Below are 16,802 nucleotides of genomic sequence, written 5' to 3' on the forward strand. Positions count from 1 at the left end.
TACGCTGCTACTACGATTTTTTGGCAGCAATTCAAAAGAATGTCATTATGACGTCCCACATTCATTCATAGTCTAGACAGCCCTATAACCGGTTCAAACTGGTTTTATTGAAAACAAGAACAACACACACACACACACACAATAACTAGAACAAAGCAATTTTTATTCAAGTGAAAAAAATACATGTACATACAATTACATTTTCTGTTTCTTCTTCTGTCCCTTCTCACTGGTCAGGGGTACTTTCCTCTTGGTTTCCCCAGGTTTTTTTTCTTTAGTTTTTTCTAAGTCTTTTACCGATACGAAGGATGGATCCATCCCTCTTGGTTTCCCTCTTCTTTTTCTTGAGATTTTTTTTCTTCAGGCGATAAAGGGATGCGACAATATACATACACTTTATAAATAGACCTATCTGTAAAAAGTCCTTGAAGCTTCTTTTCTTCCCTAAACCTCTTTTCTTTCAATTGATGAAAACAATCAGCAAGTTGAATTTTCCAGGAACTATTCTCCCCATGATAAGGTTCAGTCAGGATATCCAATTTGTATTTTTGATAACCCCAATAACCATTTTTTCTCTCCTTTAGACAGTATTTTTCCTCTCTGGTGTCATAATCTTCAGGATCCAATTCCACTCTTTTTACCAACCAAAATTTTTTGTACTTCAAATTCGGTGGCCATTTTAAATAATTTCTGTTGCGTTTATTAAAATCCTGGATGGCTTCTTCTTTAGTTTTCATCCATTCTCCCAAAGATTTCTCCGTTAATAGACCAACAATACACCGTTTTCTCTGTCATATAGTTTCCGAAGTACACTTTGAGTGGCATTTTTTTTTTACTTGTGTTCACTTCCTAGTACTCACACAGAATGATTCTTCATGTCCAGCGCTGGTTTATATATAGCATGGATTTATTTTAGGGGCCGTGTGCAAAAATATATACGTTTTACCTGCGTTTTCTTATATACCTGTTACATCTATAAAGGACCGTGTGCAAAAATTAGGGGCCGTGTGCACGTTTTACCTGTCCTTTTATACCTGTTGCATCACCTGTAAGGGGTCGTGTGCATCAATACTTTTTACCTACGTGGGGTGGAGTATAAAAATGAGAATAAAAGAAATTAATTAATTTTTTTTACTGTGGCTGAACATAAATGCGATGAAAAGATAAAAAAAGTATGTATTCAATACGGAATACCTGGGAAATTTCACACAGGGTTAAGAAAAAAATCAGTGACTTTTTAATACCAAACCTCAATCAAATCTACGAATTACTAGACCCCACCCCTGGATGCAATGAGTAGCAGATCCAATACAATTCCGGAGGAGAATTTTTTAAAAAAGAAATAAAAAAAGAAATAAAAAATCATGTAATACTACATCGCTGTTATGTTATTGTATGACGTCATATATACACTCGGGTTCGGCCTTTCCCCACTTCAATTTTGCTTTGTCACTGTGGTGGGGCTCTTTTTTGATCACATGACCAAAAGCGATTTTTTCTTTTAGCCAATCACATTTAATCACGTGATTGGATTGTTGATGTTTTGCCGCAATTGAAGTATCGTCTGCTATTGTGTATAAATTCCAACCCTCCGTGGTTTCAGTATCATTCCTTCGTGGCTGATTATTGTTATAACACAGAGAAGAAAAGAAGAAGAAGAAGAAGATGTCAAACAATTTCGAAGAAGTTTACCGGATGATACCAGGGATAGCGATCGAGACGGTAGTGATCGTCAGGAGAATCGATACCGGAGAGGAGCTCTCCAGGTATAACTTTATGCAGGTCACTGCCAATACGGAGAGACAAGACAGAAGAAGGAGGACCCACCCCTACACTAGGTTAAGAAGTGGACCCAGGACTTCCGCCCCATCCAGACCGCCACCACCGCCGCCCAGATCCACCGGACCCCAAACAAGATCCCGGAATCAAGGCCGGATCCCGACCTGGGGGTTCCGGGTCACCCAGCAGTCCATTTTCTGCAGTTTGTGCATGACAGAGGACCAGCCTAACAATTATGCCTGCAGCCTCTGCATGCAGCGTCCCTCCTGCCTTTTGTGTGCAGCTCGTATTATCGAACAGAGGATGGGGTGCCCCCTGTGCAGGAACCACCAGCGGTTTTTGGTCCCCACCTCACAGAGGGCAGAATTCCGGAGGGAAGACAGTTCTTCCGATGAAGATGAAGAAGAACACCCATCGGTAGGACAGTTAGTCCAGGAGCTGCTGGCGGTCTAGGGACCTACCAACACCTTGAAACCAAAAATTTGAAAAAAAAACCAAAAAAACAACAAAAACAACGAAAAATACCAAAAAAGGCTCTTTTAAGAGCCACCAAATGTTTCGAAAAGATGCTTTCATAAACAGAGGTTAAAAAAGAAACGTATTGTGTGTGTGTCTTAGAAAAAAAAAAGATTTTCTTTTTTTATAAAATACAGTCAAAGAAACGATTGTATCTTAGAAAAAAGGATCTTTTTTATAGTAAAAAAAAAGAAACGTGTGTTCAATAAGACTACCTTATACAGTCAAAACAAGAAACTTGTATGTCTCAAGTTATAACACCAGGTCACTTTTTTTATAACTTTATAAATTTTTTAACATTAACTTTTTTTAGACTTTTAAATTTTTTTTAAACTTTTAAATTTTTTTTAAACTTTTAAATTTTTAAATAACAAAAAACCCTTTTTAGACGGAGGCTGTATGACAGCCTCCGTGTATAGGGATTGTCTTGCCCATGGAATGTAAAAGGAAAGATTTCCCAAGCACCATCTATCGGTGGAATTGTTTTCATCACCTTGAGAATTCTATTTTTAGAGCGACTCTGCGTTACACCGACCGCAAGGATAGGCATAGTCTAAAACAAAGATCGCGTCACATACAAGTATAAACAAACAGTTCTACTTTTTCTAAATAAACAGGATTTGTCTAATATTTTTTAAAATGACGTGTATATAAATACATTTCCTACGGAATATGTAAAAAAAAAAAATGTGATTTACTATTCATTTTTTATCAGACAGAATATTAAGAGATTTTGTTCCAACAGACGATGATAAAGCATGTTTTACAATATGCCGAGCCTTTTCCCGCCGGTTCTCACACCAAAACAAGAACGAGAAGAAATGGAAGTGGCGGATCTAGAGGGAGTTGGGGGGGGGGGGTTAATATCCGCGGAGAGTGATCGAGGAACCCCACTTATCAATTGCTTCTTTTATTAAAGTAAAAACTATCTCTAGTTACAGATAAATTTAAACTTTAGTTTTATATTTAATTGTAAAAACTTCCACCAGAATTCGCCTGTGTATCAAACTAAGTGTGGAGACGCAGATGTACCTGTATTATGTATTGAAGAAAATCCTGCTATGTCGCATGCAAATGTTTTATGTTCGCAGGTATAAATATAAGATATTTTAATAATAGATCAAGCATTTCAGTTTTAATGGAATTTTTTGTGCTAGATTGTTGTTTGTAATCTCATTTTCATTCCTTTTCTAATTTCTTTTTGAAAGGACCGATAAATTGGTTTGCGGCCGATTTTTGACGCTTGCATCAATAGGTTTCATGGAGTTTTTTAATCTGACAAGGATCGATGAATCAACAAATGCATAGTATTTTTATATGTAGGAATATTAACAGTCTAGTTTTGAATTGTTTATTTGATATTATGTATAATTTCAGGAAACACATGAAAATAGATTTACACTTTCTACAAGCGGTTTGAGTGTTTGGGGTACCCTCACATTAGATAAGAGAGAAACAAACGGCAACTCTGATATTGAATCAAAATGCATTTGTAACGTTTGACCCTTGGGTACAACCCAAATCTTGGTTCATAGGATTTACATGATTTATCACATAATATCCTAATTAATAATTAAAAATCATATCTTCTGAAATAAGTTGTCTTATTGTCATATCGTTGATCCTTATTGCAGCCCGGAGGACCGGGCTGCTCTATACATATAAGTTTAAGTGTTGGTGTATGGGGATTGGGGTGGGAGTAGTTATTTAGAATTAAAGGTTTTCTAAACATTGTAAAGACTGTTAATCAGAATGTTCTTTCTGTTTATAAATTACGAGATACATAATATAATTACTTCCATAAAGTGAATCTGTAAAAATATATACGTTTTTCATATTTAATATATATAGTTGCTTATCATTTTCTATCGAAAAAATGACAGATCCCTTTTTTTAGAACATCGAATTTTACTCCTCGGATAAAAACGTACTCTGCACAGTTCGTGTTTTATATTTAAATTGAAAAATAATACATTTTTAAATATAGGTGATGCGTGTGTCTAACTTGAATTTATACTTTATACAGCCAACATTTACTTGAGGAATTGATCAAGTTTAAAATGGTATCGTTTTTTAATAATTTTTATCCGACTTTAAGTTCGACTATCGTCTCCATCAATTAGACGCATGCCTTTTCACTCATATCGAAGCGGTTTGATGATCAAGACTCATTTTCATTGTTTACTTTATATATTTCCCGGGCGACAATTGATGGTTACATCAATGTTTTCTTGTTTGCATTTGATACTTGTGTTTTACCTCTTTCACATCCCAAACTTTAATTATTTTTTATATACAAGATTACATGTATTTCTGATCATTGGTATTCATGTCAATTTTTTTTAACCTACATCGTTGGTAAAGTGATTGTTTTAACTGAAAAGCAGAAATCATAGTTATATATTTATAACTTTTCTCTACGTAATTTGTAATCATGTCTCATTGTTAATGATTGTTTTAAACAGATAAACTGAAAAGGACAACCATTTCCACTGGTATACGAGTAAAGAAAGACATTTTTTGGGTTAATCTGTCATATGATAAAATACTACATTTAATAATTCCAGAAATATTGGTTGTCAAATTTGTCAAGATATATCTTTGTTATTGTAAGGAATACTCCAGTTCTCCAAAAACAATTTAAACTTGTGAAATAGCAAGTCTTATGAACTTGATTGTTCTGTTTACATAAAGTAAGAAAGTATATTTTATTCCACTCAAAAAATTGTGTTCTGGCACGAACATTTATTGCATGTTAATGAAGTTGTATTACTTAAAGAAAATTCTGTGTTGCTTTCAAGCTAGGTCACCCCATTTTGTATCACAAAGGTTTAAGACAACTGTACTATATTATGTTGTTCATGTCCAATTACCTGGCTGCTTCTTTTTCCATGTTAGCTCATATCATAACATTATTACAATAAGGCCGAGAAATTTTGATTTTGGTAGCTGTTACATGTCATAATTATGTTAACAGTAGGTCTCTGTGACCTATAAATAAGATATCTAATCAATCATTTTTTATTTAAATCTCTTCACCATTTTACAATAGCGTACAGAGACTACAAAAACATATAGGTTATTTTATATACAACAGTAGGTCTAGAAAGGCATGCGTGAACAAAAAAAAATTGTAGGTTACTATAAATGTGAAGTATGGGAATTTAGGCCGGGGAGCATATTTTATTTATTTTCTTTACAAAGGAACACAATTTTCTTAGAAAGCAGTGTTTTGTGTTATTCATAATGTTTTTAAAACTGATTATATTCTGGAATTTTATGTGTTTATCTGTTAAGCATAGTTTTCTTTCTGTTTGTAGCGAGTTGCACTTTAAAATGTAATGAAACTCATCTCCGAGTTCTTTTAGATTACAATGGGGACAAATTCTATCTTGTCTTGGTATATTAAGCCAGCGTCCACTTTCAATTGGTAAATGATGGTTACACGTTCGAAATCTACAAAATGTTATTAAGTCCTTCTTTGATAAAATATTAAAATAGTTTTCAAATTTTAGTTCGTCTTTGTATATTCTATAATTTAAAGCTTTGGGTGAGGTTTGAAGGATTGATTGCCAACTTTGTTTGAATTGATCCAATAATGTGAGTTTAACTTTCGCCTTTAACCATTTAATATTAATTGGGTTTTGTTCAAGCCATACATTTGAGAGTCCACAGTTATTTAAGATGTTTCTAATATTTTCAAGCCAAACAATTTTCCCTCCTATTTCTTGATTTATAATGAAGCCTAATTTATAACATAAATTTGCAATTTTAATTTCCTTTCCATTGATTAATTTTGACCAATAAGATATCATGCGCGTTTTTATTTGGATTTCCATGGGGTGTCGGCCAAGTTCGCCATATATCATAAAATCTGGGGTTGAATATCTTGAAAAATGGAGACTCCTGACAGGCTGATGCCTAGTGCTGAATCCAGAAATTCTGAAATAGGGGGACCAGTTTGAGGTCAGGGAAGGGGCCCACAGCCACAATTAAAACACTCATTTTTCAAATATTGCGTATTTTTTGGACTCAAAAGGGAGGGGGCCAGGGGCCCCTTTTAATTCCGCCAGTGGGCTCATGACTAGAACATACTAAACCTACATTCATCAAACCGGGCCTGGGGGTATACAACTTAGACAAGCTCACTTTTGATCTCAGTCTCACTTTTCCACTATATATTCCTTAAGTGAGCAGGTGAGACTGGGATAAAAAGTTAGCCCGTCTAAGTTTTATGTCAACCAGGCCTAGTCAATTACTGTTTCTTACTTTGAAAGGTTTAATATTGAAAGTATCTCATCTAAATAACAGTGAACTTTAATCAAGGCGAAGTTTACATTACAAAGATGAAATTATAATATCCCAAAAACCTCATGAATATTGAAGTATCCTTTGAAAAAAATGTTGAATTGAAAAAAAAACTACACATTATTTCTCATAATATTCTTTACAGCAATGTATGACATATATATTTCTTTTGTGTTCTCTCATACATGAAGCCTCCGTCTAACAGTACTTTCAGTACTTTGATTTAAAAATAAATTCACATCAAAACACACATTTTTTAACATTTATTTCTTTCATAAACAATAACAAATACACATACACTTTATGTGGATAAAAGAATGTACACCTGTTTGTTATAAGTGTGTGCAAATTGTTTTCATTTTAAAAAAAAAAATTCAGGTAAATCTACAATCTCTTGGAATTAATTCTCTGTTTCTCACTTCAGATTTAAGAACTCCATATTCTTCATAGTCACCTTGTCTATAAAAGGTTCTTTCCAATTCTGGGGTGCTGTGAGACATCTCAAAACAGGTTAATTTATGAATCTTTCTGTACATGTATCTCTCATAACAGCTGTATTTCATTTGAATGAATCCTCTCACATGATGAAGTTTTCCAGTTTCTGGATGCCATTCTTTTTGTAAGATCAAGTATTGATAATCACTTCCAATGATTTGATCTACATCTTCCTGTCTACACCCAGTTAAATCAAATATCCAATTTTTGGCTACTCTAAATCTGTCTATTTTTAACTTAGCAATATAACCATTGCCTGTATTTTCTTTCTGTTTATTCTTATAATGAGTCTTCATATCTTCCAAGAGTTGAGTTTGAATTTCTTTCATTATTTGTAGACTCTTCTCCTCTGTGGGTTTAAATCCTGTGTCTTTGTCAATCTTTTTTCTGACATCTCTATTTTCTTATCATCTATAAACTTGGCTTCTTCTCTAGTCAAGGGTCTTTCAGGGTAATCCAGGTTACCCTCACCCTCTATGGGTAATACATGGTTATATTCTTCATTGGCTTCTTCTTCTTCCATCAAGGAAGGTGGTATAAATACTACAGGATGTTCTACCATCAAGGGAGGTGGTATGATATCTTTTCCTCCCTCCTGTATAAAATTAAGTAACCATTCAGTTTCCTCTAATCTAGTGTTCTGACTCTTTTCCTTACTGGAGGTGTTAATCATGGTTGAGAAAACAACAGTACTGAGTGTTTTTAATTTCACACCTTGAATTTATACTTTTCTGTGAAACTATCATGGGAAAAAAACCCAAATATTAAGAGGAATTTAAGAGTGATTTTTTGAAATATTTGTAATATGTATGTATATTTTGCATAAAATCCCATCCTAGTACTTTAATTTAAGTCCCAAAAATATGGTTATGACACAGTTTCTGATATTAAATAGGTCTTTTTCTGTTGTAAAAGAAAAATTTTCACTTCTCTCATTAATTTTTTTTTTCTTCTTCAGAAAAAATGTTTTCTCAAACTCCATAACTCATATAAAGCAATGAGGTAGATGACTATTACTTGAAGGTACAAACTCCTTTCATTTTTTAAATAATCCAGGTAGCTTTCTTTTTTTTATAGCAAAGTTTAAATGTGATTTAAGATAAAATGTAACTTTAATTTGTATAACAGTTTAAAAATCATATTTCATTTTTAACAATACAGAAAGATGAGCAATACCATTGATCACTATACCTTTAAAAAATGTCATTTAAATCTTTTACATTTCCTCCCCATTCTATACTGAATACCCAACTCCTGTTTTGTTGTTTGAAAAATAATCTATGGTTAAAGGGGGATAACCTATTTTTCAAAAAGGCTGTTTTTGTTAACAGACGAAAACAATCAAATGGATTTATTCAGGTTAAAAAAAAATTCATGGAATTTTTTCTCTGTTTTCTTCATTGTTATTTATCTTCTTACTTTTTTTTTCAATTCTTGGTAATACTATAGAATAAAATCTGCATGAGTATGAACTCTCATCATATCCCATTGTTTTCCTGCAAGGTTTTTTTCCACTTCATGTTTTGTTGTTGTTGTTGTTTTTGTTTTTTCTCATAAAGACAAAGTTTAACATGAAAATCAGAACATGTTCCATTTTTTTAAAAAATTTATATTATTTGGTAGAGTTAAAATAAATAATTTCCCCAAAGCAAAAAAAAAAAAAAACAATATTTAAAAATTAAAATGTTTTTAATGTGAGTATAGATGCATCAACATTTTTTCAAATTTCCTGGAATGATAACTTTTGTACAGCTTAACAATTTTAATCTGTGATATATATATGTTGTTATTTTTTAGTTAAAATTTTCAAAGGTCTAGAAAAAATTCTGAAGAGATGTCACTGAGGTTTTCAATTATAAAACACCACTGGCTTCTTCTGATCCTGGACAATATGTGGAAGGCTGTGTATATGTTTCCTTGACTGATGAACAGAATGTGCTATCTGAAAAAAAAAAGAAAAATGTTTTCTTTCAAACAATATTTTTTAAAAAAAAATTTCCAATGCTGTAAGGATGATTGCACAACATGAAAATACCAATTCATTATCCCCATCTATAAATTTACCTCTGATAAAATAAATTTCCCCTCTGGTAAAATTTCTTAACTTTCTCCAATTTAGCTTCTATACTCCAAAAATGGGGTGGTCAGGTTCAAACTTGGGTATGGCCAGTTATTAATCATCTGTTAATCATATTTTTATGCAGACCTAAAATTGAACAATAATATATTTGAATTGTTAATTATTATCATTATTTTTTTTTTTTCATTGCTTGAAGAAAAAAAAAATCATCACTGTTAAAATATGATAATGTAAAGAACTGATATGAAAAGTTGGTCATACAGAATACCCTGTTAGTGTAGCAAAATCTATGTTTTTTTAAAAAAACTGTAACATTTATCTTTTGCATAAATACATTTTTTGTAAAGAATTTCTCATAACTTTGAAAAAAAGTAGTCTTATTGTATAATATGGGTAGCTTAAAATCTTGTAGACTTAAAAAGTTGTACATGATGTGTTACACATCTTACATATGTAACCATTTCATATCAGGGTATTCAGCATATATTGTGGTTTTGTCCTAAATTTGTTTGTTCATGTAATCAATAATTTGCGAATATTCAAATTAGAAAATGTATGAGAGAATAAACAAGAAAATTAAACCTAATAAAATGTTTTCTACTACAAAGGGGTTAATCCATAAGTAAGTTCAGTCTATACATTTAAAGTATTTCTGTATGAAATAAACTTACAATATTCTTGAATTCTTTTTGAGACGCGCAGTGTGTGTGTATGGTTTTTAATCAAACATAAAAAATCTAGAGTGGATCATGATATAAAAAGTAAATACAAATGATTTTCAAAGCAGAACGAATCTTTTCATGTCAAATTTTCTTTCATAAAACATTTGGTTACTTTTAAAAATCAGGGGATGTGTATGTCATACGTTGTTAACACCCCAGTGTCACTACAGTGTTCGATTTTGGTAAAAAAAAAAACAAACCATCAAGACTTTTAAAGGATCTAAAAAGTAAATACGAATTGTTTTGAACCTCATCACATTTTTATTTTTTCCTTAAAATATCAGTCAGAAAAAGGGTAGATTCCAAGAATCCTTATGTATCTCATAGTATGATTTTCTGAAAATCCGTGACCTCTGACCCCCCATTGTGTTTATAGGTAAACCTATTTGAGCTTGTTTTTTACCCTGATCATGATTCTTTTGAAATAAAAACTATATCGGTACTCTTTCCTAGGTCCAATCTCCCGAACCCATATGAGTTTTCCTAATCTCACCCTCTAAAAAGACTGAAAAGGCTTATTTTATACACTCGGGTCACTGAATTTCACCTCGTCGCTTCGAGGTTTTTTACTCTTTTCTCCACAATGGATGCATGTCATGTATCCATTCTAGTATGAAAAGAAGCAGGAATCTTACCTTGTTTAGACCTGTATCATGCTGGAATCCTACTATGAACACCTATTAAATAATCCATGAAAATATATAAGTCCCAAAGTACAAAACACACACAGTTTCAGTTCGCCATGAGATTTCGGCTCTCGCCATCGAGGTGCTCTCTTTTCCGTCCGTGCTCTGTGCATAAATACAGACGCTCTCCAGTAGTCGGCGTCATTCGTTAGTATCCAGCATACGCCACGATGGCTCAGCAGGGAGATTTGCCCAGATATTTCCTCGTCAACGGGTTTTATTTAGAAGCCGTATGGATCGTGCGGGATGTGACCACGGGACGAGAGCTGGCCCGATGGCCCATTGTCACCCTGGGTCCTGCCAGAGATGAGGGGAGAAGACAGCAGCCCACCCCTTACAGACGGGGAGAGAGAGGAAGAAACAGAAGATGAGGGATCCCCCCTGAGTAACCCTGAGAGGTACAGAAATCCATCGCCGCCAGCTGTAGTGAGTCCGAGGAGCCCTTCCCCCCCCCCCCCCTCGTCGACCGCCTACCCCACCTGGTCCCCGAACCAGAGTCCACAGGGAGCGGCAGCAGCATCATGGGATTCCGACTCGGATTGGGAACCCCCCGTGACAGACGACTGGGCACCCAGCGAGCCTGAGCAGGAGCCAGCATCCCCAGCAGTCCGGAACTCACCCCCACCTAGAGGACCAGTACCTGTCTGGGGGATCCAGCTACCGGAGGCCCGGATCCACTGCACAGTATGCCTGGAGGAGGATCAGCCCTCCAGCTACGTGTGCTGTGAGTGCCGGAACAGGCCCGCCTGTTACCGGTGCTCGGAGGTGCTGGTCCTCCAGACTCGACCACTTGGTTGCTGTCCACTGTGTAGGAGGCGAGACCCCAGACCCCCTCTGGGGAGGAATGTGGCCACCCGCGGGGTCCGAGGGCTCAGACCACCACGGCCCTAGAGACCCCCCACCAGACTTGGACTACCCTCAGTCAGGAGACCGCTCTCAGACCGACCAGAGTTCCGGGGACGAGGCAGGCGACGAGGCAGGGGACATAGGGAGTAAACCCTACCAAAAATCAACACAACGGCTCTTTTAAGAGCCACCAAATGTTTAGAAAAGATGCCTTCTTAAACAGTCAAAAACAAGAAACATTGTGTGTCTCTCAAGTTTAACACCAGGTCACTTTACAAAACTTATAATTTTTTTAAAAACTTATAATTTTTTTTAAAATTAACTTTAAATTTTTTTTTTTATTGAGCATAATTCTCACTAGGACAGTTTGAGTATTTTGATTTAAGCATTAAAGAAACCATTTCATATTTCAATATACAAACCATGTTTAGTCATGCAGTATATAGTTTACACTTGCCAAAAAGTAAATGGTTATCTCTATTCAGGGTCAATCCAAAGGTCAAAAAGGAATGAAAAAAATATTTCCCTTTATGTATCAAGGTATTATTGCAATAAATTCACTGTATTCATTTTTCATTCTCTTTCTATGTATGAATAGCTCATATTTAGGCAATCAAAATACAAAAAGTAAATAAATTATGTCAAATGATAGAAGGTATACACCAGAAAATAACATGGACAGAGAATTTCCCTCAAATAATTTAATGTCATTGATACAAATAAAAACAAAATGTGGATTCATCTATTAGGATTGAGACTTGTACATATTATGAATGATGGGTACTATGACATTAAGAATGACATGAAAGAATTAAGTTTGATTCAATTATATAATTAGTTCTTAATCCATACAGTCAAAATGGAGGGAAAAAAATTTCTTTATTAGGCATAAAGTAACAAACACTCACCCAATGCATCAAAATTTTACTTTTTTTGAAGAAAAGGAACCCTACTTGCTTTTGTTGAGTTGACATCATATATTTGTGTTTAACAGGTAGACTAATGGTTTCTGACTAGTATAAGGAGAACTTTTTTATTTAAGAATCATCAGATTGTTTTGATATTTTGGTTAAGATATCTGCATGACATCAATTAATTTGTTCATACAAAGGAATACAAGCTTTTCCATGTTTCCTCTTTACTCAGATTAGATTGTGTTTTGCTAATATATCGAACATACAAGATACTCATCAAAGTCAAACAAAGGTAAATAAATGATCTTATTAAGTTTTTAGTCAAAAGATCAAAGAGATGTGGACCTCTTTGTTTAATTGGACAATTGTTTAGTTAATATTCATCAATGGATAGGTTCATTAAACAAACTTCATATATTTTTGGATTTTCAGGTTAAAGATCAACACACTTTTTTGCTATACCATTGTTGTTTATGAATATCTTCCACCTCAATATTGACTTTTCAGGTTAAAGGTTAATGTATTTCTGCTACAGTAAAACTTCATTATAAGGATCTCATAGTGATATTTTTTATTTGTAAGGAATTAGATGTAAAATCTCCCACTCTTTCTTTAATATATCAGAGAATGTGCTCCTATATTTTTTAAAGAGTTTTACAAGCAAATCATATACTGACTTTCAATCCTTCAAAAACACAATATGTATATTAAATCTTGAGATTCAGACTTTCAGACTTTTAGGCTTTCAGACTTTTTTAGGTTTTCAATCTTTTTAAAAACTTTCAATCTTGAGGACTGAGTATTTTAATATTCATTTTGTAAGTCTTTTATATCATTAGGATTAATCCTTAGTAATTTAAACTTTTTTCATATTTGTAAAACCAGAGTGTGAAAGTAACAGTGTATGTGTAATCTTCTTACTGTTTATCTAAAATTACTGATTTTAATACAGTCAAATATAATTTATGATGATCAAAATTTCAAAAATTGCCTGACCTGTACATATTTAAAGTTTCAATATCATACACTCATGAACATCCATAAAAATCAATATATTGATTAAGCATTTGCTATCAACCATACACTTGTTAACCTAAGGAAATGCTCTTATCATAAGTTAAACGCATGAAATTCTTCATGCAAATTTTGAAGAATCTCTGTTAAAAGGGATGCTAAAGACAAAAGATCCATACATTTCCAAGTAGTCATAATTTTTAAAACTACATATCCACATTAAATTAAGGAACATTGGAAGAACCCTTTTTTTCCTTTATAACTCATGACATTTCATGTAGATGGATGCTATGACGTGTAAATAATCTTTTTATGAAAGGAGGATGGTGTAAAGTTACTCTTACCCAACACCCAAGGGTAGAGGGGATGGTGGAGGGGTTGAATCCCTTTCTTTTGTCCAGGAAACCTGAATTTTAAATTGAATATCCATAAATATCAATATATTGATATACCTGGTATAGGGATGGTCTTTTGTCCAGGAAACCTGAATTTTAAAGTAAATAAATTATAAAATTGAATTCAATTTGTTTTTTTTTTTTAAGTTTCTTTTTTAAATTTGAACATTTAATTTTTTTCCTTTTGATTACCAGGCTGTCTAATAGGTGAACTGCATCAAACTAAATACAGATCATTTTAAAGTCTTGCATTTTTTATGCCAAAGCATTCATAATTGGATAATATATATAAACCTGAGCCATACATAAACAGGAGTGAAACTGAAAAGCCATACAGGTTTGCATTCTTAATCTTATATTTGTTTACTATATGTATGACTTGTACCACATGTGGGTTTTTTTGTCCAATTGAATAAATAAAAAAAAGGCTATTCTCTCCTTAAGTTTTCTGTAACCACTAGCACAATCTCAATAAAAACAGCACCTTTTAGAAAAAGTTTATGGCTTTTTCCTGTTGTATGTTAGACAGACTTATTTTCTTTGAACTGTGTTCATGTGAAATTGAAACCTTTTGACCTTATACCTTAAAATTGAAGAAGTATAAAAAATTATACCTGTTTAAAATTAATGACCATGTTCAGTGAGATACTTTAGCAACAAAAAAAAGACCCGTGACCCTTCTATTTATAGCAACCCTTTTTGAAAAATTCAAAAATTTATTCAATGATTTACACTTCTATTTCTTCTTCTTCGTCTGATGATCGGTCCTCAATCACTCGAGTCAACAAAAGTCCTTTGTTCTCCACCGAGTCTTTAATCTGGGCAAAGGGGATGCGACAATACAAGTACATGTACTGCCTAACGCCGTGATAATCTGGAAAAGTCAGTTCTTTTTTCTCCATCTTGAAAAAAAATGTTTCACACAGTCTCTGATGTCCGAGTACCAAAGACTTTCATTCAGTACCATGTTCACAGGTGTCCCATCTTTCATAGAATATTGAGTACAGGTGACCCATTTGTATTGCTGATAATGTTGGTTGATTTTCACCCTCACTCTAGGTCCTCGAAGAGATGGGATTTTCACTCTTTTTTCCAACCACACATTGTCCAGGGAATATCCTGGATGATTTTCATAGAAATCCATGATGGCTCCTATTTTAGTTTTCATCCACCCTCCTTGCATGTACATAAACTGACTGACAGGACTCTCACAATACCAACGATACTGCATCTTTGGGAAACAAAACACGTCTGACTTGTTTCGTGTCCTTTTTTCAGAATGAGAGAGTTTTTTGTTATATACCTCTTGAATAAAGCTCCGCTTTATATATACCTTTACTGTAAGAGCCGTGTGCAAAACATATACGATAGACCTACGTTTTTTTTATGCTGACTGCACAGGTAAATACTTGCGCCGTGTGCAAAACATATACGATAGACCTAGGTTTTTTATGCTGACTACACAGGTAAATACTTGCGCCGTGTGCAAAACATATAGGATAGACCTACGTTTTTTATGTACACAGGTAAATACTTGGCAGAGATTCAAATCCGTGATTGTGACGTCATCCTTACAAAACCTAATGTATAGAGAGCGCTTAGTTGTGTGTATAAAGGGAAATAACTAACAACACTAGAATTTTTGGGTTTTTCTTTTTATTCTTTATTCATATCAATAACAACAAGAACAAGAACATCATAATAATAAACATTCAAAACTTTTCTTCAGTTCTTTTTGTATGGGGAAGGATCTCCTCATGTACAAATAATGTGTTTCACAAGCACAGTCCATGATATCGTATCCTTTTAGGGCCACTTTCTTACCATAATCTTTAATACAATCTCCGGATTTTTGTATCCATTTCCCTTGAAACAAAGTCTTCTCAGGTCCCTCTCTTTGGTGAGCCAAGACATATTTGATTTTCCATTTGAATTCCCGATACTTGGGATGTCTGGGTCCTGCTAAGAGCAGGATGTTGTCCCCTATGGAATTAGGTAACTTTATTCTCTTATACAGGTAGATTTCATGGAGGCCTGTTTGTCCTGGATTCTTATCAAAGAAATCTTGAATACATTCCTCTTTGTTTTTCATCCATTCTCCCTTTAAAGTAGTACCTTCAGGTTCTACTATTTTCCAACGATACTCTGAGCTTAAAATTTCCATGATGTGCTCTGTCCCTCACTCAGATCAGAAATGATCCTCTTGGGGTTATGGTGTCTCCTTTTTATGTAGACTCTCAGGTGTAATTATTTTTTAACTTGCAGAGGAAAAAACCAATAGAGAATTTTTAATTAGGAATAATTCAATAATCTCATTCTTTTATCACTTAGTGTGGTAAAAAAACATCTAGGTCTGAGGAGCTTGCTTAACAATAGAAAACACCAAATTTGGGTTCTGTCCTTTTATGTATAGTTAACACAGAAATATGCGTTTGGACTGTTGAATCTCACCTCGACAGATGGGGCAAAACTGAAAGGAAGGAGCACACAAAGCACAGCAGCATACGTGTCCGCAAGGTAGAAAAACGATTTGTAATTCCTCGTCTAAACAAATGTGACATTTTCCTCGAGCCTGGACGTCTGGTTCTGGGTTCAGTAGAGGTTTAATCTCAGGTAAAGGTTTATATCCCTGCTGATCTAAACCCGCAATGAACACATTCATCACCCATCCTCGTCCCTTATACAGATTGATGTAAGGACAACTGGGGTTCCAATAAGCATGTTCTACACAAGGATCGTCCTCGGGATCCCAATTACTAAAAGTCATTCCACAATGAAAACAGGTAGCTTTATCTTTCACTCCCCTGTAGTAAAGCCCGGCTCGAGCTAGGTCTGGTATTTTTCCTAAGAGAGGTTCTGGCCATCCCTGCTCAAAAGTAGCTTCTCTCTTTGAGAGCCAAGCATACTGGGGATAACGCATGGGTTGATCTAGCAATTTCTCAGTCATGACTGAACTTTTGATTTGTATTGCTCCCCTTTTTATAGAGAAGAAAAAAACAACAGCACATAAAACATTCAATTTTTTATTTGTAACAACAAACAAACAA

At 34.2% G+C, this 16,802-nt stretch overlaps 1 protein-coding gene across 1 annotated transcript; it reads right to left on the minus strand.

Moving 5' to 3' along the window:
• Nucleotides 1-14,483: 14,483 nt before the first annotated feature.
• Nucleotides 14,484-16,702, minus strand: LOC134230941 (uncharacterized). The gene is made up of 4 exons (XM_062712807.1): nt 16,315-16,702; nt 15,580-15,738; nt 14,720-14,931; nt 14,484-14,573 (listed from the first exon to the last, which is right to left on the minus strand). The coding sequence occupies exons 1-4, from the start codon at nt 16,700-16,702 to the stop codon at nt 14,484-14,486; spliced, it is 849 nt and encodes a 282-aa protein (XP_062568791.1).
• Nucleotides 16,703-16,802: the final 100 nt, after the last annotated feature.

Source organism: Saccostrea cucullata, unplaced genomic scaffold, assembly GCF_032062105.1.
Source record: "Saccostrea cucullata isolate Sc308-1 unplaced genomic scaffold, CSIRO_AGI_Scuc_v1 ctg4488, whole genome shotgun sequence".
Taxonomy (NCBI): domain Eukaryota; kingdom Metazoa; phylum Mollusca; class Bivalvia; order Ostreida; family Ostreidae; genus Saccostrea; species Saccostrea cuccullata.

Excerpts from the sequence above, each read along its gene's own strand:
- LOC134230941 (XM_062712807.1), bottom strand. The coding sequence starts at position 16,702 with ATGACTGAGAAATTGCTAGATCAACCCATGCGTTATCCCCAGTATGCT. Across the intron at positions 15,739-16,314 it reads CGTCCAGGCTCGAGGAAAAT|GGGACAACATCCTGCTCTTA; the intron begins GTCACATTTGTT and ends CTAATTCCATAG. Across the intron at positions 14,574-14,719 it reads ATGGGACACCTGTGAACATG|ATTAAAGACTCGGTGGAGAA; the intron begins GTACTGAATGAA and ends CCCTTTGCCCAG.